The following is a 23,276-nucleotide window of genomic DNA, read 5'->3' as shown; positions in this document are numbered from 1 at the left end:
AAACAACAACATGTCAAAGCCATTACAGAGCGGTAACCTGCAACCACTTCAAGTATTTCATCTTTCACAAAAATATCGACAAATTTAGACAAATTACCCTTTCTCTAGAGAAAAAGTTCCTACAAAACCTAATGTTCAAATTTTGTCGATTCCCTGCTCTCTACTCACCCTGTTCATCCTGGAACCAGTGCACAGCCCCGTCTGTGGTGTCATCGTGCGAGGTGGGTGAGAGACTCTGTGTGTGTGTGTGTGTGTGAGTGTATGCCTGTGTTTGTGTGTATGTGAGCACGCGTGCGCCTGCGTGTGTGTTGTCAGACCGTCTACTCACCCTGTTCGTCCTGGAACCAGTGCACAGCCCCGTCAGTGGTGTCATCGTGCGAGGTGGCCAGGTGGCCCTCCTCCCCAACCATCATGCTCAGGGCAGCTATCGGCGGAGACCCTTTCCTCTGGGGGAGAGGACGCCGACCCCTACGACGTCTGGCAGACAGGAGACAAAGCACACTTATTGGTCGAGTATCATTATGACATTTTACAAAATTTAAAAAAAGTTTTAGAAAAGTTTTTATGGCGCTCACAACTGCACAAGGTCATATGAGCGCCAAGGGGTGGATGTCAACAGAGAAGTCCATATAGGGAATCAGGCTTACTCTACTCACCTCTCTAGCTTCAACAGTACAAAGTTTGCTTCGACTATCAAGGCACCCACAAATAGTCTCTATGTGATGGGCACATTTCCTATTCTAAACTTCAGCCTCATTTAGTACACATGCCTACTCTCAGGTATCCAAGAAACCCAAGCCCCCCCCCCCTCCGCTTATTAATTTTCAGGTTATTTTGCACACCCAAACCTTACCCCCCGTTTATTATTTTCCAGCTTGCCACGACCGACGATCATGTGAGTGAAACATATCTAGAATCTAGATATCTGAATGAAATCTCTATTATTTTTTTGTAAATACGGTAAATTACCCTCAGTATTAGTACCGGTACCGGGTTGGCTTTCTCAATTTTGTGCATTAAAAAAAACTTTTGTACATTGGTTTATATTTCATTGATTTTTTTTTTTTTTATGAAACAGTTTTGTTCCTAAATGGGAAAAGTAGTCAAAGTAACTTACTAAAATCACTAAAATTTCACGATCTCTTGTTCTTTTATTCATTAAAGGAGAAATAAAACAGATTTGTTCCTACTAGTACAGGGGTACGAGGTTGAATGTGCCAGCCCCCCCCCCATTTATTAATTTTGGACCACTTGTCAAACTCCCCATAATCCCCCCCCCCCCCCATTTGATATCTCAGAGTATTTCCTATTCTAAACTCGAGTCTCTCTCAGTTTTCTCTCCCCCCATCACACAACACAGGACTTGAACGACGTGCAGGAATAATTACCTCGCCCTCCTGTTGGTGGGCCTGTTCAGTTGTGGGTTGGCCGGCAACAGAGCACTGAACTCTGTGGGTGTGGTCGACGTCTTCCGTTCTTCCTCGGTGTTGCCAGACCCAGGCTTCTGTAGGTGTTTTTGAGACTCGTCCTGTTTCGATCCATCTCCTTTGGTGGCTGATTACAAGAATAATAATAATAATAATAATAAATAGCATTTGTATAGCGCATATCCCCACTCAACAGCAGGGTCTATGCGCTTTACACTATATTATTACCCCAGCAGACCATAGAACACTCTGAAACATTCTCAGCTTCCCGGGAAGCATACAGTGCAAGCAGCTGATTAAGCGCTCAAACAGTAACAAACTGACAAGATCTTTCGCTGTCTATAGCCGGGTACCCATTCCCACCTGGGTGAAGTGAGGAAAATCCGTGTAAAGTGCCTTTCCCAAGGACACAACGTCGGGTCCTTGATGGCATTTGAACCCACGACCTTACGGTTGCGAGTCCGAGAGCCTAACCACTAGGCCACCGACAAGATCAACAGTTGAAATAAAAACTTTCCCCACAGTTCATTGATCTCAGATACTCATAAAAGCTTCAAAAGTAAAGGACACTGTAAGCAGCTTGTACATTTCTTAGGAAAATAACCAGAGAGAAACAAAACAAAATGTTCAATAACCACGACTATTTTACAAAATTGTTGGCTGCATGTGTAATTTTTTTATCTTTCTGAACACACTTTAAATTAAATTTCAAAGTACATTATGTTCTTTTCTGTTTATTGTAAGTCTCTTGGTACGGACAATAATATTGAGTTGCAAACACCACTGGCTTTTTTACTTTTTTCTTGTAAGTTTTTGGTGGACACAAGAGGGGTGGTAGAAAACAGGAATATATAAATACTCAGGTTTATTGTCAATGAACCTCAAAAACAAGGGAAAAAAAGCAGTAAAACTTTTACAAGACCCAAATTCGAGTTCAAATTCTACATGTATATGTACCAGTTGAGCTAGAAAACTAGGCCTTAGAGTGGATATTTTCATCCTGTAGACAACAATCTTGTGGGAACGAAAGTAAGGGTAAGACTCGTCAGTCAAAAAAACCCAAACAAAAATAAACAATTAAAAAAAGACCAACAAAACAAAATCACCAAAGACAAAGCGTAACGCCTCACCTCCAGAGTCCCCCGACTTCTCTTTGGAAGCATCAAGAGCATTAGCCTGGTTTTCTGAAAGGACAGCAGAATACTCTTGTCAAAATGAGTCATCTGCAACCTAATTCAACAAAACTAAGTTGTATAGTAGTATAGTATAAGGTTTTACGGCGCTCGCAACAGCTAAGGAAAATTTTCAGTTCCTTCTTTTTCTATAAGAATCCATGTATTACCTCAATGTTTCATCATCTGCACTCATTCTTGAATCGGTTCAAATCATAGTAATAATAATAATAGTAATAAAAATAATAATAATATTAATAACAATAATAATACTAATAACAACAACAATATTCTTTTCGTAATTTACAAAAAATAATTTAAAAAACCATGCAGGTCAATAAACTCTGCACTCTCAAGCCAGTCCAATGTTCAAATAAAAAAACCCAACCAAAGTCTAAAGCATAGCGTTTTATTTTGCAGGCCGCACTTACTTTTCATTTTCACAAACTGCTGTAGTTGTTTCAGCTCTTCCGAATGCTCGTCGGGATCAGAGAGGATCTCAATCAATCTCCGCCGGATCTCCTCCGGATCGGACAGGTCGGTCGAGCCAGGACTAGTGGATTCTGTCGGGAGAAAAAAAAAATACAACATAAACAAGGGATTCACCATGCTTGGTCAAAGAAAGTAAATAGATAATCTCTCTCTTGCCCTTTTTAACTCCCAGTGGAGCATAGGCCATCAACAACATTTAAATAGATAATAGCTGAAGAGAAACACAATAGACTTTCAACACAATTCCACATTTTTAAAATTACACTTTAGAGTCATGTGGAGCATATCTGCACCGATGAAAATGACCCCTTCCCTTCAGTCAGTGCAGATCTGCACCAGAGCACCTGATGATGTGTGATCTGCCAAAAAGCAGTGACTGAGAAGAGTTTTTCCACTGCCCTGGCTGCTTGACCAGATGAGGTTCCTTGTACTGCTGGCTGTGTGACAGAACAGTGTTAAACAGATGGGGACTCAACAAAATAACAAAGGAGGGCATACAAAGGCAGCCCCTCTGAAAGGTTATCACATGTCTAACACCCCCCCCCTCCCCACCACCCTCGTAAATCTGACAGTGTATTTCAAAATAAAAGCACAAATCTGGTAGTGTTTTACCACTGGTCTCAGGATTAAGTTCAATCCCAGTCAGTATTTGATATGTACATACGAATGACTCTCTTCATCTTTTGAACCATAAAATGGTAACCTGTCATACATCAAACATAAAATAAATGGAACTCATCTTTTTCCAGTAGTACTTTATATTCACACATGAATGTCTCTCTTCATCTTTTGAAGCATGAAATGGTAACCTACGGCACAGAATAGTCCACAAGTAAAATATTGCCGTACCTTTTAAGCTGTTGTTCTGCCTCATGGAGCGGGAGCGTAACTTTTTCGGGATGGCTCCCTGACTTCTCATCAAGGCCAGATCTTCTGCTGATGGACTGCTGGGAGTGGTGAGGTCAATGTCCTTGGCAATTTTCTGCTCCAGGGTGAGCTCCATGTTGACAGAACTGCTCGTGTCTGTCGTGTGCGAGGCCGTGTCTGCACCTGGCCCACAGTGACAGAAACACATTTGTCCATTGACCATCGGAATGATTCACGAAATCATAGAAGTACAAGTTTATATTTATTTGAAACGAGTTGTTAATTTTTCTGTGACAGATTAAAAACTTTAAAAAGACACACTTCAGATAGTCCGCTTGCCTCAGTTTTTAAAAAGGATACAATAACAATAATAAATAACAACGAAAAGTGCTGGGTGACATCAAAACGATAGAAATAATAGACAAACAGGAAAAGAAGAGAGGCATACCAGTGGCTATTTCTTACAATCTTTCAAAGACCTAACTACAAAAATCAAAAGCACACACCTATCTGCACCAAAATAAAAGTGTAAAAAAAACTGTCTAGCACTTCGACCCCACCCCCCAGTGTAAATGGTTCAACTTTGGCCTCTCTCCCGAACTGTTCAAAAACGTCCGACTCTAATGGACTTTCCCAATCATATCTCTTATTCATATTATACTGACAAACAACCAATTGTAAAGCCTTCAAGCCATGCATAAAAAATAGTTTTCAGTTAATGCACCTATTTTCATTTTCATTTCACATAAGAATGCACACAGAATCTCAACACAATAAACAAACAGTCCATATTTTGACACTTGTCACAATGCCAGATATGAACACACTCCGTTGATATGTAACAACAGCATAATTCTCATAAACCACATATGAACGGAGATTACAGGGAGAAGCAAAACAAACTCGTCACTAAATACCGTCTATGTGATCTTAGTTTTAGTAAGGAGTTTTACGGCATTTGCAACAGAATAAGGTCATATAAGTGCCGCAGATTAAAGGTGTTGCAAGAGAGTAACAACACAAAAAAGAAGGAAGGGAGATGAGGACGATAGATGTTTGATAGGAAAGAAGGAGCAAGCCACACCAGAGCACCCGCCAACCACCCACCCATTTGATCTATGATAGCAACCAGCGCGAGTGTGTATATAACATCTATTGATTCCCCTTTTCTAGAATGTTTTGTGCAATTTCAACACTACTTTTGGCAGAAAAAAGAAGAAGCAGGTTTGCCAAAGGTGAATATGTGAGGCAGTGTGGTGAAATCAGGCGCTCGTCGAAATAATGAAAGTCAGGAAATTGGCATTTTACCGCAGGTTTGGGATTCTCTTATCGAATTTTTGTTTTTTGGCTCAACACCTTTTACGCCCATTAAAGAACCCATTTTTGTGTGTATTTTACTGAAAAATGTTGATTAAAAGCAGAAAATATGTCAATTTTCAGTTCCCAAGGACTATAAAGCTAAGTAAATAACTCAACTTTGGCGGCCATTTACTCGCTAATTTTACCTCTGAAACTAGGCCACCCTCATCTCCTTCAATCGCCAATATCTTGACTTGTATCCAAAAAATAATTGGGTATTCTTTTAATCAAAAGCAAGGTAAATGGACAGGCTTCATTTAAGATGATACCAAAAACTCCATCACATGTCCCAAAATTGACGAGCACCCCGATTCCACCACGTCGTGACACAATATATCTATTTTGGTACATACCGCCTGAGGTGAGAGAGTCCGAGTCCCCGTCATGTAGTCTCCGCGGCCACAAGTCCAGCAGGTACGGAGGGCCAGCCATCACCTGATCCTGGTGCTGCGGGGAGGGAGAGGATGAGGTTCTACTGCCGGACATGTACACCCTCTGGTTCCGCTTGGGGTGGGGGCTGTCCGGCCGCGTGCTCTGCAGCTGGGAGTTGCCAGCCACGATCGTGGAGCCGGATGACTCTCCGACACTCGACGACAGCACCGGCTGAGAACTGGAGGACACAAACAAGTCGTCCTGTCCGTCCGGGATAGAGCTCAGCTCGGGTACTTCCACTTCTCCGAAACTAACGTCGGACCTGGACGACGAGCAAGAACAAATTGTGTTACTCATACTGGAGGTGAGGACAAAATCATGACATGACGAGAGAAGTCAGTCACAAAGGGGAAAACTGAAATATCACAAAAAAACTATTGGCAATCTACAACTATGTTTAACTAGATAGACTGCATTATTCATCATTCACAGAAAGTAGATGATGTAAAATTACACCACTTTCCATGTAATAGCAAACACAGAAAGAAACTTATTCTTAATTTCCAAAATAAAAGAAAGGTAACCGTACACTGATTTAAAAAAACTGCAAAAGGCATGGCATGAAAATGAAACACTACGAAGGGCAAACACACAATATATAAAAGCACAGCTCAAAGCAACAAGAGCACTCTATCACTTCAGTATAGGAATGCTATTTCTTATAATAATAGCATATGTTATTATGACATCTATAAAGCGCTCTACCCAGATTAAAGAACACAGGCTCTTAGTTTAGTTATAGTAGAGGTTTTTACAGCGCTCGCAACTGCATAAGGTTATATGAGCGCCAAGAACACAGGCTCCGAGTGCTTTACAAATGCTGGTAGCAACACATAGACAATATATTGTGTTCGAACTATAAATCTACATAAATGTTTTTACTCTCATCATCGTAGCTTATAACTTTATCAAATGATCGTAACATTATAGCATTCTTCTATTCTCCTGCTGCTCATGCACTCACTCACCAATCGCTGTTACTGGAGGTAGAGTTATGGAGCACCGCCACTTTTGCTGGGGCCACTGGCATGTTCAGCGACTGCGAGGACAGCTTGGCTTTGGCGGCGGGCGGGGGCGGGCTCTGACTCCACTCCACCGTGCTCTTGCTGCGCCTCACCGCTCTCCTCTCCTTGCGCATCCTCAGCTTTGGCTTGGAATGGTCCGAGTCGCTGGTGCTGGGGACTTTCGAGCCCGGGGCCTCTGCGTCAGCTTCTTTTTGCTTGTGGCCGGTTTCCTTGTCGGAGCAGTGACCACCGCCATCGTCACCCCGCTTCCCATCTCTATCTTTGCGTCTTCGAACGCGTGCGGTCGTTTCTTTACACCCACTCTTGTGTTCTCCACAGTCTTGCTCTACTTTCACTTCCCCGTCAGACAAGCCGGTTTCTCCTTCGTCCTCCTCCTCCCCAGCATTTTTCCTACCACTCCGTTGTCTTTCTCCATCCATGGTGATAACAACTTCCTCTGCATGAAGAGTATCGTCCAGCTCCTCATTATTCGAACCATCAGGATCGGCTCCCTTCGCGGCCTCGGCAGTATCCTCCTCTTCCTGTGCTGCGGTGTTGGACCTCGGGGTGTGTTCTATGTCGGCCTGCGTTATGATTGTGTGCGGAATGTCATCATCTTGGTCCGGGGAATCTTCATCCTCTGAAAAAGATAATTTATATTGATATTTATGTGAATTTTAACTTTTTAAATTTTAGTAAAAGTTTTACGGCATTTGTATCACAAATAGGTTATATATATAAGTGCTGAAAATTAGAGGTGATCCCAGAGAGAAAAGGAGGAGAGATGCGGATAATACATGTTTGATAGGGAAGAAGGAGCATATCACACCAGAGCACCTGCCAAGACCCCTATCCTTTTGTCCACAAAAACGCAAAGATGCAGATAAGAATGGCATAAAACAAAAAGAGATAAGACAAGACTAAACCAGTTCTTCCTTGTGTCGTTGCATGTATGAGAAAGTCAGTAGAATTACCGCTACACTTCACCAGGAACAGACAAGGATGACAGAGTAGCACTAATTAAAAGTCAGACGAGCAGATCACAAAAAAGCACCCATTTATTATTCACAGGATGCATTGGCTCACTACTTCCTTAAAAAAAACCCCCAGCCCCTCACCAAACTGAAAGCATTCTCAAACAATGTCTTTAAAAAAAAAGATGGATCAAAACAACTTCCTCCAGAATTTACTTTAGACGTGTTGTATTCTCTTCAATTCTTTATATCTTTAATCTACTGGTTGTCACATTCAGGATTATTTAATGACACAAACCTAAGTTATACTTTTGGAAATGAGCTGCAAAAAAAATTCCATAAAAAAAAAAAAAAAAAAATATCAGTATGTATACATTCATATCTTGCTCAATTTATTTTTTAACAAAGTCAGGTTGGTATTCAGAGGCCTTGACTGTTGAGCCAGAGAAAGGAAAACAGCGTAAGAGTTCATAACAATTGTCAAAACATTAGACTTGAAATAACCAAACAGCACAAGAACAGTTACTGTCAGAAAATGATCCCACAAAGCGTACCGTTGCCACTGCTGGTCAGTTCGTGCTTGGAGGAAAGCTTCCCGCGTTCTGTCATGGTGAATTCATCTCCTTCAACTTGGGCCAGAGGAGCTTTTCCTGCAATGGCAGAAATTGAAAGAATCAGCAACAGAATGGACCCTTTATCATAACACTGGTCTGGTGTGGCCAAAACTAAACATATTGAAAGACAAGTCATTTCAAAGGCAGGGTACTTCGTCAAATGGTCAGAAGAAAAAAGAAAGATGGTTTGAGTTTGTGAAGCACATCGACATAATAATCATTCGTGTTGGGAAAAAGTAAAATAGATTGACAGAAACAAGAGAGGGAAAGAAGAGAAGAAGAACCTTCCAGCTGTGCCCTCCAACCACGATGGTGATGATGATGATCCTGATAGAGGGTTCCTACCTGCTTTGCTAGCCTTGACAACTGTGACTGGCGATGGTAAGGCCTCGTTGGAATAGTCTTTCCCCAGTTCAAGCTGCGAGGACACAGTTGACAAAGGCTGTGGGTGGTCTCCCGCTGCTGGTGAGGTTGCCAGGTTGGACATTTCGATGTACTCGTTGTCCTTGGACGAGTCACCGCCACTGTTGATAAAAATAGAGAAAATAATTATTAAGAATAAATCTGGAGTTACAATTCAATGTCAATTTGTAATCATAGGAGTATTAACAGGTAGCCGTAGCCATAATAGAAAGTAAGAAAGTCTGCCGTGATCGATGTAACTGATGTTGCTCTATCACAAAGCTACACATTTAGATAGAAATATTAAAGACAAAGGGACTCAAAACTGTTTTTTACCACAGCATACTGTCTTTAAACTGAAAATGTCCACATCCATTTCTATGAACAAGATTCAAAAGCTTGTGTCTGACGATAATGTTATTGAGTCTATGTGATGTACCTTCTTATTCACCTGTCATACTGGCCAAGAACGATTGGATAGCTGGGTGCAAGACTCCAACAAATGCCAATGTGCATTTATTGTAATGGCGCTTGTGGGAGTCTTGAATCTAGCTATGGAATTGATTGTCAGTTAATCAGAAATTAGCAGAGAGCACACTTACCCTTTCTCAGCCTCATCTTTATCACCACCCTCCGGGTCTTCTGTTCCATTTTCTGGCACTTCCTCTTCAGCTTCACCGGTATCAAACAAGTAGTGAAGTTTGAAGTTGACCACTTTGATCCAGGTGAAGAGCAGACAGATCACACCACAGTATATTCCCCACACCAGGACAGAGGCTTCCACAATCTGCAACAAGGAACAAATGAACGGAATATATAACTGGACTAGAATTTTGGAACTTTCATTCCCTCTCATAAAAAATAAAAACATTAAAAAAAACCCACACAAACAACCTCTAATATACGTCAGGAGATATTCAAATGGATTGTCCCTGAGCAGCCACTGTTAAAAAAAATTTTTTCAAGAAAATTTGACACTGATGGAAGAAAGTTTTTGTAGATAATTTAAAATGAACTCGTTTTAGAAGAACTGATGTTTTTGAGTAGAGTTTTACAGCGCTCGCAACTGTATTTTATAAGGTCATTTGAGAACTAGAAGAACTGAAGAACACTGACTGAAAAAATATAAAAACATCAGATAAAGGTTGAAGCAATCCTTGCTCAATAATTCACGTATATTTATAATAAAAGTCATTCAGGGAGCACTGAGTGATTTCATTTCAGAAACTAATCAAAGCCTGGGCCACCATTAAGAGGAAGCGGGAGGGGAGGGGGCAGTTTCCCCTCAGGGAGAAAGGAGAGAAGGTAGGGGTATCAAGGACCGGAAGGATCAAGACACACATTTCTACAACCTATATTTGATACTATAACTTTGAACAGGCGTGAAGTTCAGCCATTTCTTCTCAGTTTTATGTTGTGTTATGGCACTTGCAACACAATAAGGTCATATAAGGGCCAAAGATTAGAGGTGCTACAAGAGAGTAACATACACAAAAAAAAGAAAGAGGGGAGACAAGGAGGATAGATGTTTGATAGGAATAAAGTGAGCAAACCACACCAGAGCACCCGCCAACCACCAACACTACAAAAGTCATTACTACAAAACAATAACTTTATACTATAGCACTTTGACTGGGCAGTAATTCCAATCAAGGTGGAAGTAAATTAACAAATTATGTGAAGTAAACCAAGAGCATTTATCAGTTTGAATGAGGAACAGATCATGTAGACTAAAAAAAAAGGATGCCTAGTGAAATATTTTACCTGCCCATCGATGGTGTTATACTGACAACTGGTCAAGAGTTTACCTTTACTAAAATTGATGTTGGTGTCCGATTCCTGGTAAAAGATCGTCCGCTTTCGTCCAAGAGTTAACATGTCATTTTAATCCTGTTTTTCTTGTTACCTTTCCTCTATTATAAGAGGGGAAAGAGGGGGTGCGGGAAATGGTTAACTCTGTTTTGGTAATCAAACCATTGCTGGGGTCATTTTTTATTTAGAATCCTAGTCTCTATAAATTATTGAAAACAAAGGGTTAACTTTTTTGTCTTCTCTCATCCTTTAAATCAGATGGTTTCTGTGTGTTTAAAAACTATCAAGAACCAATTAAAATGTATGAGCATAACACCATCAATATTGTGTAGGCCTACCTCTCCTCCTCTCATCATATTTATAAACAACGTGTTTGCATTGGCCTGCATTGTCTCCAAAGGGCCTTTGTGTGCCCCTCTGTCAGCACTTGTTTACAATTGTGTGAAATCAATAAAAATAAAGGTTGCAAATGCTCAACCACTTGTCTTCTCTCCCCACCCATCCTCATAACAAAATCATGCCTTATCAACATCATTAATGTCATTTACAGAATTGTTTAGAGTGTATGTTTTTTTTTCTCCATGTGACCAAAGTGGTGATCATTTACCATTTGTTTCCACCAAACCCCTCTTCCCCCCTTAAAAAAGAGGAAGGGAGGGAAAAAAAAAAGACTGAACACAAGATAAACACCATGACAAACACAGATGATCTTTATCACGAGGAATTAGTCAGCAATGTGCAAAGAATAAATAAATGAGCTAAATACGAAGCTTTTCATATATATTTGAAATTTATTATAACAAGTACTGAAAACCAAGGACAACACTATTTTGATTTGTTTAGTTGGGTCCCGAGGCAGAATTTTATCGAGCTTACATTTTATAACAGTTAAAATAGGAGTAACATTGTGTCTCCATCAGGTAAAAAAAAAAAAGCTAAAAATGTCTTGGATCAAGAGTGGGCCAGTAACCTTCAGGAGCCGGTTCAGTTACCTTGTCGGTCGACCGCAATGTTTCTGGTTTAGTTGCTGGTCTATTGCCAGACCGATCTGAACTGGTTTAGTCGGTGATCTGCTATATTTCTTGTCTCCATGCATCGTTTGTATACACACGGTTGGGATTGTCATTGGCCGTGTGTATTAAAAATGTTTTGGAGGCTAGTTTGTCGGAGGAGGGAAGTAGTTGTGTGTTTGGGGGGGGGGGTGTGTGTGTGTGTGTGTGTGTTTGGGGGGGGGGGGGGGGCACCCCAGCGCCCCACACCCATGGACAAAACATTTTACAATGTTGTGCAGCTTCTAGCCTATTAATCAGTCTCACTCTGGTCTTTCCAGGGGCCTAAAAAATCTTTACTCAATAAATATTCAATGAAATTAATTAAGGTTTGAGCTTATATATATATAGCTACACCACAAGTTAGGGTTAGGTAGAGGGTGTATGGGAATGGGAGTAGTCTAGGCCTCGCTAATCTAGATCTTGTCTTTTAAATGTTTCTAGATCTAGATCCTTATAAAAATTATGGAAGGACATCCGTAACAAGTGACCACCCCAACAAACACAACAAAGAAGAGACCATCCTAACCCTGACCCAACCCCTAACCGTACCCCTCTATTCTACTCTGTTTCATGAAGTGATGAAGTGGTGGCTCGTTACGTAATCCTCCCAAAATTACAGTTAGAGGATAGAGTCTGCTGGGACATTAGTTCTTGCCTGTCAGAAAAAAGTTTAGAAAGGCAGCAGCCAAAAAGTAAAGGGGTTTTTGCTTGTATAAAAATTACTGACTGGATATATGATGCCAATGCCAATGGTAGCCTAACATGCAGTCAGGACCATTTAAAAGTTCATTTGATTCCTACACCTACACATTTCCAAAAGAAGCTGGGGAATCATGACTAAAAATTACTTTATACCGCTATAAATTTTGACCACTGTCAGAATTGTTTTGATTTTTGTTACAGTTTCAATTTGTAAACAGTCCCCATGCATTTAGAAACTTGCACTTGACTCTAGATCTAGATATAGATTAGTCACTTCTTTAGTTTTAGAACTAACGGACCCCATACATCCTGCTTGGAATAGAACTAGAGTTTGATGTAACTACTAACAACATTAATGAACATCCAAATCAATACAATTTTAAAGTTGATTTATAAAAGTAGGTTCGTTAGCGGGTGAAACTTGAAAGACAAAGTGGCTTGTTTTTTTTTAGTTCAGTGAGGCTTGATATTGAACTAAAAATACTCAGCTGCCCGGATCTCCTGCTCTTCATGATCGTCATTCTTTTGCTCTCGCACTGATTTTACACTTTATTTATGAGGCCATAGATTTACATTGGCAAAGATCTCAAACTACTCTATTGCAAATTTCGATAAGACAAAAGTACTTACGGAATGGACGACGAGAGGGAAGGCCAGCAGAAAAGCCCACAAGTACATGTGAAAAGTGTTGCAGAACACTTGCTGCTGTGGGTCGTAAAACCATCCTCCTGTCAAAGACGCCCATATCCCCTGACGAAGTATGTCAAGAATGTGTGATCCCATTGATCCACAGAAAATAATTTTCACATCTCCAGGTATTCCGAGCGGTCCCACATATAAAAATTGGTCTATGTAATCACACACTGATGTCACCTTACATGACTACTCTACTGTGTACCATTATATCCCATGTAAACAGCCATTACTATAGATAATCTCGCCTGGAACGGGATATTACGATATGGGACTCGCCAGGCTCTCACACCCGAGGAAGTAAAGAGGGGTGAAACTAAAATATTGTTTATTTTTTCACTGACGAAGATTCAAGCTTAATTTATAATCAGAAGAAATGTTTTTCTGTGTCTGAACATTAAAAATAATGAGGAATTGAAAATTTCAAGGTCAAAGTACATCAACATGGCGGCTTGGCAAACCAGAAACCCAACAAAGGTCTCGGAATAAGATTCCATCCAACACATGTACATTCGAGGACCATGAAGGATTACCCCGCAGCTTTTTACGGTCTAATATTCACGGGAATGCCTTAAATTCGTTAAAAATGTGCTCAGTGCGCCAGTATTGAGGCGACGAACGTGAAACGAACGCCGCAAATGCCTTATTTCCACCTATCAGTGGGGTGGGTCAACAATGTATACACACAAAAACATTTCTGTTAGTGGTCATATCAAGTTAAAGCCATCGAATGCGACACAAGATCGTGTCGACCATTTCGATGGAACTACGTCGGTCTACTGAACGGCGGAGTCGAGATGAGAATGAGCAGAGTCCGCTATGGACTGCCATCTTTGACTACGAAGCCGCCCGGGAAGATGAGTTGACGCTGCGCAGAGGCACACAGGTGCAAGTCCTCTCGGTCGACTCCGGTGACGATGGATGGTGGATGGGCAGAGCTGAGGGGAAAGTCGGCATTTTCCCCAGCAATTTTGTAGCCAAAGATTCCCAGCTAAATGTGGACAAATTACCGCCTGATATAAAGTCCAAAGACCGTCCATTTGAGATCGAGTTTGAAGAGCTGAATCTCGAAGATGTGATCGGGGTTGGGGGATTCGGCAAAGTGTACAGGGGAACATGGCGTCTAGAAACTGTGGCGATCAAGGCAGCTCGTCAAGATCCCGACGAACCGATCAGTGTGACCATCGAAAATGTAAGGAAAGAAGCAAAACTGTTTTGGCTCTTGAGTCATGTGAACATTGCAGCCCTGAGGGGCGTGTGCCTGAAGCCGCCCAATTTATGTTTGGTTATGGAGTACGCTGCTGGCGGGTCTCTCAACAGAGTTCTGAACGGACGACGGATACCACCTCAAATTTTAGTGAACTGGGCTTTGCAGATTGCGCAAGGAATGCATTACCTGCACGAACAGGCGCCCCTGACACTTGTTCATCGGGATCTCAAGTCCAGCAACAGTAAGTCTTTTGTGTGTCAGTTAGTTTCTCTTGTCACCGTTTCTCTTGTCACTTTAGCTCAGTCCAGTTTTTTATATTATGACTTTGTTTTTATAATGTCATGTGATTTTTGTTTTGTTTTGTTCTCATGTTTTGTTTGTTTGGGGGTAACATATTCTCTTTTGTGATACACATCAGAGAGTCTGTATTTTTTGTTAAAAATAGTTTGCAAACTGTTCATCTTCCTAGTCTTGAACAGAATTTCTGTTGGCAGCACCCTTGCTGCCCTTGGTAGTTGGTCATCTAGTTTAACGTGAAAAACAGAGCAGTGAGGAACAATCAAATAGTGTGTGTAGATTATAATCAACCTTTGACTTTGATGGGTTTCCAAAATGGGTTACTGATTGGTAGTCATGTTGACAGTTGATGATGAGAAGGGGAAGGGATCTATAGAGATGACTGGATGAGAATCAGTGGTTTTAGGCCTTTAAGCTACAGCGAGCACCTAGCGCACCTCTGTGATTGGTCCAAATATAGATGACATGTTTCCACCTTCTATTTTTGTCATCTTCCAGGGCTTCCCTCGCTACTACTAGTATAAAAGACTATTTCACTATGGCGGGCCCGCACCATAGGCTACGTCATAAGGTTTCATCTCCAACTGCTTGGGCTGTGTGGTGTGTGTATATCATGTGCGCGCTTGTGTGTGTGTGTTTTTGTACAACTTTGAGGGACTTTCTAAGAACAACACTTAAAGTAACTGGTTTTTCTTCATCAGGTGTCAGGTCTGGAGCAGACATTGACGATCATGGCACACAATTTCCTTCCTGTTGTGTTGTCTGTCCTCTTGATCAGCTCGGTTTTTCTCTTTGAGTTATTTGTAAAAGGAGTTCAGGACATCTCTGTGTTGTGTTGTTCTTTATCTTACAAACTATCTATCTACTATCTGTGCACTTCTTTCCCTCTGTCTTTCAATACAGTTCAGTAGCTTCGTAATTTCATAAATGCCTGGTCTGCCTTAGGTAGGCCTTTAAAGTCACTGTGTGTATTATAAGAACTAACTACATAATTCTCTTTTTATATGATTTCTGTGCTCTAATAGAGCCCATGATTCTAAAAAAAAGCGTGACAACTAAAATTGCCTTGTTTGAGTAGAGAGAAATCAAGTTTTCAGTTCTGCGTCGTGCGTGTCTTTCTGTAAAATACCATTATAATTGCGATTGCAAAGGTACACTTAGTGGGTGGTTGACGGGTGCTCTGGTGTGGTTTTCTCCTTTTTCCCTATCAAACGTCTATCGTCCTTCTCCCCTCCTTCTATTTTGTCTTTGTTACTCTCTTGTAACACCTCTAATCTTCGGCTCTTACATGACCTTATTGTGTTGCGAGTGCCGTAAAACTCTTACGAAAACTAAAAGGTACACTTCACTCTTCAGGGCTTAGAAATACTCACTTGGTTATAGTGCAACGTTCATAATATAAGATGTTAGTGTGGTTGTCATGCATCATGCAGGAGTGTGTACTGGCAGCTGTGGTGTATGGCGGTTAGGTAAAGGTGCTTTTGCTGTTGCTTGCAGGAGACTTCCTTGGGTTCGATTCTCGAGTGGGGAGAAATTTGTTGTTGTTGAGTATCTCTTGTTCTTTCTGCTGGGATGTTGTGTGTCCTTCTCGGCCTGAGTTGGCCCTGACAAGCAGGGTTGGAAACCTGCCTTGTAAATGATCTCTGTCAAAATTGTGTCGATGAAGCATATAAAACACTTACATTTTTTAAAAAGAGGGTAGGAGTGGGCAAAGTGCAGACACTTTCTTTATATACCCAACCTCTACTTTTTGTCTTGTATGTCATGATGCGCTATCTTCTTTGAAGTGGCTCTTTGTTTTATTTTCATAGCCAGAAGAAGGGATACAATGTTGTAACTGTTACACTCAATGGAATTTAGTGGAAGGAGAAATGAAGAAGTTGTGTATTTCAGTGAAGGAGGTGGCGTAGTTTAGCAGAGACAGGAAAATCTATGTTCTGCTTTCATACTTACACGGACGTACGCACTAAGCGGGTCAATCGCTATGCATTTTTCATTTTTGCTTCAGATATTCTGATTCTGCCTTTCATGTGCTGAAAAAAAACCAACCCTCAAACCATCTTCTTTCTTCTCTCAGGCATCTGAAATATAATGTGGCTTTTTCCTCGTCGGAGGAAATCCACCAAAAACTGCTGACCTCATCATTCTGTCTCCCGAGGTCGTCTTTGTATTTCACCCCATGATGGCTGGCATGCATCCTTTATTTCAGATTTCTTTCATATCAATGCTGGCCACCTCCTTCCCTTAAAACACAAGTGTCTGTTAATTGTGTTGCTGCATCAAGCCCAGCTAATTTTTTCTCGTGTGTTGGTTGATCAAGTTGATGTCTGATCAGCGGTTCTTGGTATTGGCCACGGGGCAGAATTTTTCTGTTTGTCTTTCTTGTCAGTGGCCATGTTTCATTTCTCAGGGCTCTGTTTGTCCTGCATTGCTGGAGAATGTATTCCACAGTTTAGTGACATTTATGGTGATTGTTTAAGTTTATCTGGACATATCAAGTAGTGATGTTTGAGTCTTATAATGTAGTATTCTTAGTGTGAAGAAAATCACTTGTTCTTGGCGAGACAGGTCACAGGTCAGTTATCTGGTAGTTGTGCTTCAAATAGTTCTTGTATTTTTATAAAGGTAGCTTCTCTTCAGAGTAGCTGATACAATGCTTCTGAACTGTCTGATTGTTATAATTAGCCATCCCCGAAGAAGGTGGTACCTTCACAGAATGCCTGGACCTGAAAGGTTTTCTGCACTTATTTGAAGTTAATGTTTTTGTTTAGATTAGGTTGAGAAATGAAGTTCCTTGTTTGCCTCTTTTTGTGGAAGTATTTGTTTTGTTTTCCTTTACATAAAATTGCTTCCCTTCTGCAGTGACCTTAGATATTTTTTTTTATTGTAGGAAATCTACTTGTATCTTGGTCTTTCTGCTGGGATGTTGTAGTCTCCCTCTCAGCCCGGGTTTGTTCTGACAGGCAGGGTCGAAGCTTGCCTCTAAAGTGGTCTAAATTTTGTTAATGGGATCGTCTAAAACACTTGCATAAATTTATTTATTTTCCTTTTTTCAGTTTTGTTGAAGGAGTCTGTGGACAGTGGAGATCTCGACAACAAAACCCTCAAAATCACTGACTTTGGGCTGGCCAGAGAGGTTGAACAAACGACACGCATGAGTGCAGCAGGAACGTACGCCTGGATGGCTCCGGAAGTCATCAAGTCCTCTCGGTTTTCCAAGAAGAGTGATGTGTGGAGGTGAGTCGTACTACTTTGTCCTAGTGAGGGATTTTCTGGCACTCCTTGTGACCTATAACTACAGTGTAATATAACCCGGATTGCTCGAATTCGTTGGGACTGGCCTCAGTAGTTGGAGGGATCGGTAGTTCAAAGGATATCTTACAAAGATAAAAAAGAAGAAAAAACCGGACTGCAGGCATAGTTCAGATGCGTGATTTCGAGTCTTCTGTGTTCGAACTATCAATTCGTGTTATACTGTATACAGTTTAGTCTCATCCTTCTTAAGAAATTCAGTCAAACTTGGGCAATCTACTTCCTCTTAGGGACAGAAGAACGTTCAACAAGAAATGCACTGGCACAATCAGTGGAAAGACCCTCAGTGACATTTTGGAGAGAGCAACGGAGCATCAATGGACATGTCGGGAATGCAGGGATGTTACTTCCTGAAACAATGAACAATGAACTTCCTCTTAGACTAGTGTTTATTGCCCAGATAAAGTTGTATCGTACATACTGTTTCAAGATTGTTTGTCAAGACTCAAGTGTACTGTCGGGACATCACAATCACAACATGTAGATCTAGACAGACATTGAAAGCAACAGGAGCCAGCCACGGCTGTACCTGTGGACGTACGCTTTTTTTTATTACTGACCAGTAGTGACCACTCTTCTCTAAAATTTATACTAAGGCAATAGAGGTGGTTTGCCTAATAGTAATGGACATTACACCAAGAGGCCATACAATAACCAATTGACATATTGTCTTATTTTTCTCCTTTTTTTCTCCTCAGTTACGGAGTTGTGTTGTGGGAGCTTCTCACGGGAGAGACGCCGTACAAGGGAATTGATGCCCTCGGTGTGGCATACGGTGTGGCTGTGAACAAACTGACCCTTCCGATACCCTCAACCTGTCCTGGAATGTTTTCACAACTCATGACAGGTGAGAGACATGGATTTCTAGCTAGCTCTCATTGGCAAAATTGAAGGCAAACGAGGCGGGGTTAGGCCCAGAGCAACCTACTTAAGAAACCTAAACAAATGGGTAACAGGGAAAGATCAGGGTAACATAGCTTTTTTAAGAGCATCCGAGCAAAAGAATGAATGCAGAACCATGATTGCCAATGTCTGTCACAGATCTGGCACTTGATAATGATTTATGAGGCTTTATATGAGAATTGGAAATGCTGAAGCCAAGAGAGTAAAAGAAAGAACGAAGCTTTGAAATGCTCAGCTTGTGGCAAACTGTTTTCTGCCAGAGTTAGTCACATTGGCAGAGATGCCAACCAGTACGATTTTACGTATTTTAGTACAATTTTTTTCCGAAAATACGCGAATACGACTTTTCATGAAAAAATACGCATCCTGGAATGCGAAAAATACGAGATTCAGCTTGGGCGAGTAAACCTAATTATCTCAAGTCCCATCTTTTAAAATAGTATCAGTATCGCAGAACTGGAATACTGTGTATATGAAAACCAAGTTCGATAAGGTCAGTAAGTTCATTTTTGCCGGTCGCGATCGTGATATTATATTCGTTCAGCTTTTTCCCGTCCGGAGAGTACGTTTCACTTTCATGCGTTTTGGCAGCTATGGCGGCTGGCGGAAGCGTATGTGACACCGAGGCTCGATCGGGAAAATCAAGATCTAGACTTTACTTTCGCTTTCGCTACCACCAAGAAGTTTGCCAGCAGTTGTCTGATAACGCAACATTTGTGGCATGCTGGTTGTGCAGTATAAACGCAATGTCGCCGTGCAAATAAAATGTAATAAACATTCGGACTCGTCGCTTTGGCTGTCGCTTGTGGAAAAAAAAAGAAAAGAAAATACAAGCGTCGTCCGATTTTTAGATTGTCTGGCTCGCCATCCTGACCGGTCACTGAACCTGCGCGCATTCGCGTCATAAATAAATATGGCATCGTGTGAGTAAAGACTGTCTTTGGTGGGAGTAACGGCGTTGCGAAGTATATGACTACGGAATAGGGGAGGAGATTATTGATTTTTTGGGGTTTAAGGCAACACCAAAGGACAAAAACTTGAAAGCACCATTTCAGAATTTTGATTAGAGCTTTCTGCTAAGCGCACGTTGGTGCAGGCTGTGTGCGGAATCGGGACCCCTCATACTTTGCAAGTCTGTGTTATTGAAATAAAGTGTTGGCGTTTCATTGGATGGGTGATAGTAAATTATACCTACGGTGTATGTTGTAGCTTTCTGTTCAGGACTGGCAGATTTTCAGTGTCACTGCATCTTGCCTTCCCACAGTTGTTACAACTCTCACAGCGCATGGGTCTACTTGAGCCTTTCAAGTTATTTCTCTTCTCTGAGTTTGAGCAATAATTTGAGTCTGTCAGTTCATAATATGAATCATGACACCCAGACTGGTTCTTGATAGTCGAAATCTTGTTCTAGGCCCTTCCGAGTTGAACTCTCAAAGCAGGATTTATTTTTTATATAATAATGAGAGGAAAATATATAATAGATTGAAATACAAGACCCCTGTACGACATTGAACACTGACATGTTGTTGACTGCATACATGTATATTGTACGCGTGTGTGCTCCCTTTTTCGAGCTGGTGAGCTAGTAAATTTTACTATTACTAGTTGGTCGGTCATGGGGAATACACATTTTCCCCTGAAAATACACATTTTCATATTTCCCAATACTCATTTCGGTTTTCTGTGGTTGGCATCTCTGCATTGGCCATGGCAGAAGCCACAACTGACAACTGTTCTTAGTCCTTATTTCTTTATTGCTTCTTACAGAAATGTTCTCTGCCGATGCATTGGTCATCATTTGACAATGACAAGTGAACTATTGTTATTACATATCTGGAAATGTCGAGAATTCTGGTCATATTGATTGTTCCGGATTATTAATTCTAGTTTTGTGATAGTTTGACTAAAGTTGTCATTTGCTACACCTACAAAGTACCTTTGTTGTATCCTCCAGTGATGGGAGTCAGAAAGCTTATCTTTATATTTTATTCACAGTCAAAATACATGGGACAACATTACTCCCGGAACTGAAACACAAGAACCAACAAGAAGTTGTACCACCAAAAGCATCACATCAACCCATTAAAAGCCAGTGAAACAATTCAAACAACTGAACATAATTTACAGATGAACTCAGTCTTTCCTGAACCAAGGCATTAGATAGAACACTGTGTTTTGTTATACATATAGTGGGTCCCTTTTTTTATCGTAACAGTTGATTATTTATTTCAAAATTTCCCCTTGTGGATTAGCAAAGTTGTCTTATTTTATTTCCCCTTCTGTGCAGTTCTGTGCAGTTTCTTTCTATTGAGGTGCATTTTCTATGTATAAGTTTCTCTAAACAATGAAGACACACAGGGGGCTCTCGTGGCCTAGAGGTTAAGGTGTTGGCCTCTCATTCAAAGGTCCTGGGTTCGAATCCGGGTAGCGACCGAAAAATTTTCTTCTCTAAATTTTTCTCCTTTCACCTCATTTCCTGCTCTCTAGCAATGTTCTGGTGTCTGCTTTCGTCTCCTCTTTCTGCCCCCTCCCGTTCACCTCCTTTGCCCCTTCCTCTGGGCTCCTGATTCTTTCTGCAGCCTTTCTACTGCTACTCGCTTCTTCTTACTGCTGTCTTTCTGCCACACCCCTGATCTTCTGGTTGGAAAGATCTACACCTAGCCTTCTCGGACAAGGGCAAAAAATCTCGGAGGGCCCGTGTGCAAGTTGCGCACGTTAAAGATCCCTTGGTGGTCTAAAATCGATAAGAGTAGGCTTCGGCCGCCACCCGGGCAAAATTCAAAATTTCCTACCAACTGAAAGTATTAGGTGTGTCCCGTGCGCTCATATGACCTTATGCAGTTGCGAGCGCCGTAAAACACTTTACAAAAACAAGAAGACAGTAAGATAGAGACTGAGAGAGAGATATTGTATAAGAAGAATATACTACATTATTATTGTTAGATTCGACAGAGTTTAGCCGAGCACAGACACCTATAAAAATGAATGTTGAAAAATACGGGAACTTGAAAATAATAATTTTTTTTTTAAGTTCCTCAGTGTTTTTCAATGTTTGGTTATGATGGCAGTCACAAGATTCTCTTTGTTCTTGGACATTTTACTCCTACTTTACTTTCTTTGTATCTCTTTTGCGGTTTTTTTCCTCCTTTTCTTTTAGATATCAAGAGATAGTGGTAGCAAACCTCCTATGTAAATACTACGTGTCTCAAGTCTGAAGTACACTTGCAGATTTTTCCCCTTCATTCTTTTGAATTGGGTCACTATTTTTTTATTCCTTGCAGATTGTTGGTATCAGGAGGCCCATGAAAGACCCACCTTCTTGGAGATTTTGAAGCGATTGGAGGAGATATCAACCTCTCCTTTTGTGACCACACCCCATGATTCTTTCCACACTATGCAAGAAGACTGGAGGCTGGAGATTGAACAAATGTTTGATGAGCTTCGGAGCAGGGAGAAGGTCTGTTTATTTGTGCACTTTGTTGTACTGTTCATAATTTATAGAATTATTATCTCGTTCAATCCCGTGACCGAGATATCTCGGTCAGCTCGTGGGCTGCGTTCAATCCCATGACCGAGATAATTCGGTTCTATAGTTTTATTCCGTAAACTAGTTATTTCGTTTCGGAAAACGGGCTCAGGTTTTATATAAGGTCAATTTATTATCTCCCCAGCTAATTTTGCTTAGAGGGGTGAGGGAATTTTGTTTCTACTCTCATTGCACATGGAGAAATCGCGTTTTTTGTAAAGGCACAGCTCGTTTGTTCACACAAATCAACTGCGCATGTCTCGTAATTTCAACAGTCTTCATTATACATGACATACAATATATAGACACTCACAAGCGTATTTGAATATCAATGTAGGTTTGCTCTTGCTCATTCCGCCATAAAAAAGCTCCCAAAAATGCCAGATTTGTACTACACACCAAAGCAAAACTACTCAAGCTACATATTTCAAATTTGGTATGTCTAAAGTTCCATCTTAGGTTGTTATTTGTGCCAAATTTCCAATCAGTTGGATAGTTTTTATGGTTACTAGTGAGCCCTTACATAAGTGCCAAAATGACCGGTTTTTGGGTACATTTTGGGGGGAAATTCCCGGGATTTGGTGTGTTAGTGTTACAATTAATGTTATTGAATGTTATTCAAGTGACACTGAGAATAATTGCTTTACTTTGAAAAAAACTTTGAGGTTTGAAATGTGCTGATTCATCAGAAACCCTGTGCTCAACTCAACCAAAGAACAGATGGTCGTGTGAAAATTATATAGTTTGTGTGGAATGCTATTTTCATTGACTTGCGCATTCATTAAAGGCACTCAGCATGCTATTGATTGCATCACAAAGTAATTTTTTCCCTTCATTTATGTGAAATTACTTCAGAAACTGGGTTTTAAAAAAAACTAAAAATGATGTCAAACTGAAGCTTGCTTCTTTTTGTATTATAGAAGTTGAACAAGTTATTATTTCACAATCTCTTTTTTCCATATTTGACTCTTTTCACTGTTTACAGTCCCCCACATTTCATTACTTCAAAAAAGTAGAGCAGGGGGG

At 40.8% G+C, this 23,276-nt stretch overlaps 2 protein-coding genes across 2 annotated transcripts in view; one reads left to right on the top strand and one right to left on the bottom strand.

The window, feature by feature from the left end:
- LOC101849120 (pecanex-like protein 1) overlaps positions 1-13,236 on the bottom strand; it is a gene marked incomplete in the record, with an annotated part of 44,638 nt that extends 31,402 nt beyond the window's left edge. The window contains 11 exon segments of the mRNA XM_013080705.2: positions 329-477; positions 1,389-1,554; positions 2,558-2,611; positions 3,031-3,162; positions 3,941-4,141; positions 5,671-6,011; positions 6,718-7,393; positions 8,282-8,377; positions 8,687-8,865; positions 9,346-9,530; positions 12,940-13,236. Of these exon segments, the coding sequence (XP_012936159.1) occupies positions 329-477; positions 1,389-1,554; positions 2,558-2,611; positions 3,031-3,162; positions 3,941-4,141; positions 5,671-6,011; positions 6,718-7,393; positions 8,282-8,377; positions 8,687-8,865; positions 9,346-9,530; positions 12,940-13,092 (2,332 nt within the window).
- Positions 13,237-13,301: 65 nt separating this feature from the next.
- The window catches only part of LOC101864517 (mitogen-activated protein kinase kinase kinase 11), a 19,535-nt gene continuing 9,560 nt past the window's right edge, over positions 13,302-23,276 (top strand). Inside the window, exons 1-4 of the mRNA XM_005095135.2 lie at positions 13,302-14,453; positions 17,566-17,746; positions 18,520-18,668; positions 22,006-22,181. Coding sequence (XP_005095192.1) covers positions 13,733-14,453; positions 17,566-17,746; positions 18,520-18,668; positions 22,006-22,181 — 1,227 coding nt within the window. The 5' untranslated portion in view covers positions 13,302-13,732. The remainder of the gene's footprint in view (positions 14,454-17,565; positions 17,747-18,519; positions 18,669-22,005; positions 22,182-23,276) is intronic.

Source organism: Aplysia californica, unplaced genomic scaffold (assembly GCF_000002075.1).
Source record: "Aplysia californica isolate F4 #8 unplaced genomic scaffold, AplCal3.0 scaffold00096, whole genome shotgun sequence".
NCBI lineage: Eukaryota > Metazoa > Mollusca > Gastropoda > Aplysiida > Aplysiidae > Aplysia > Aplysia californica.
The sequence above is the reverse complement of the archived record's forward strand: the minus strand, read 5'-3'. Positions and strand labels throughout refer to the sequence as shown.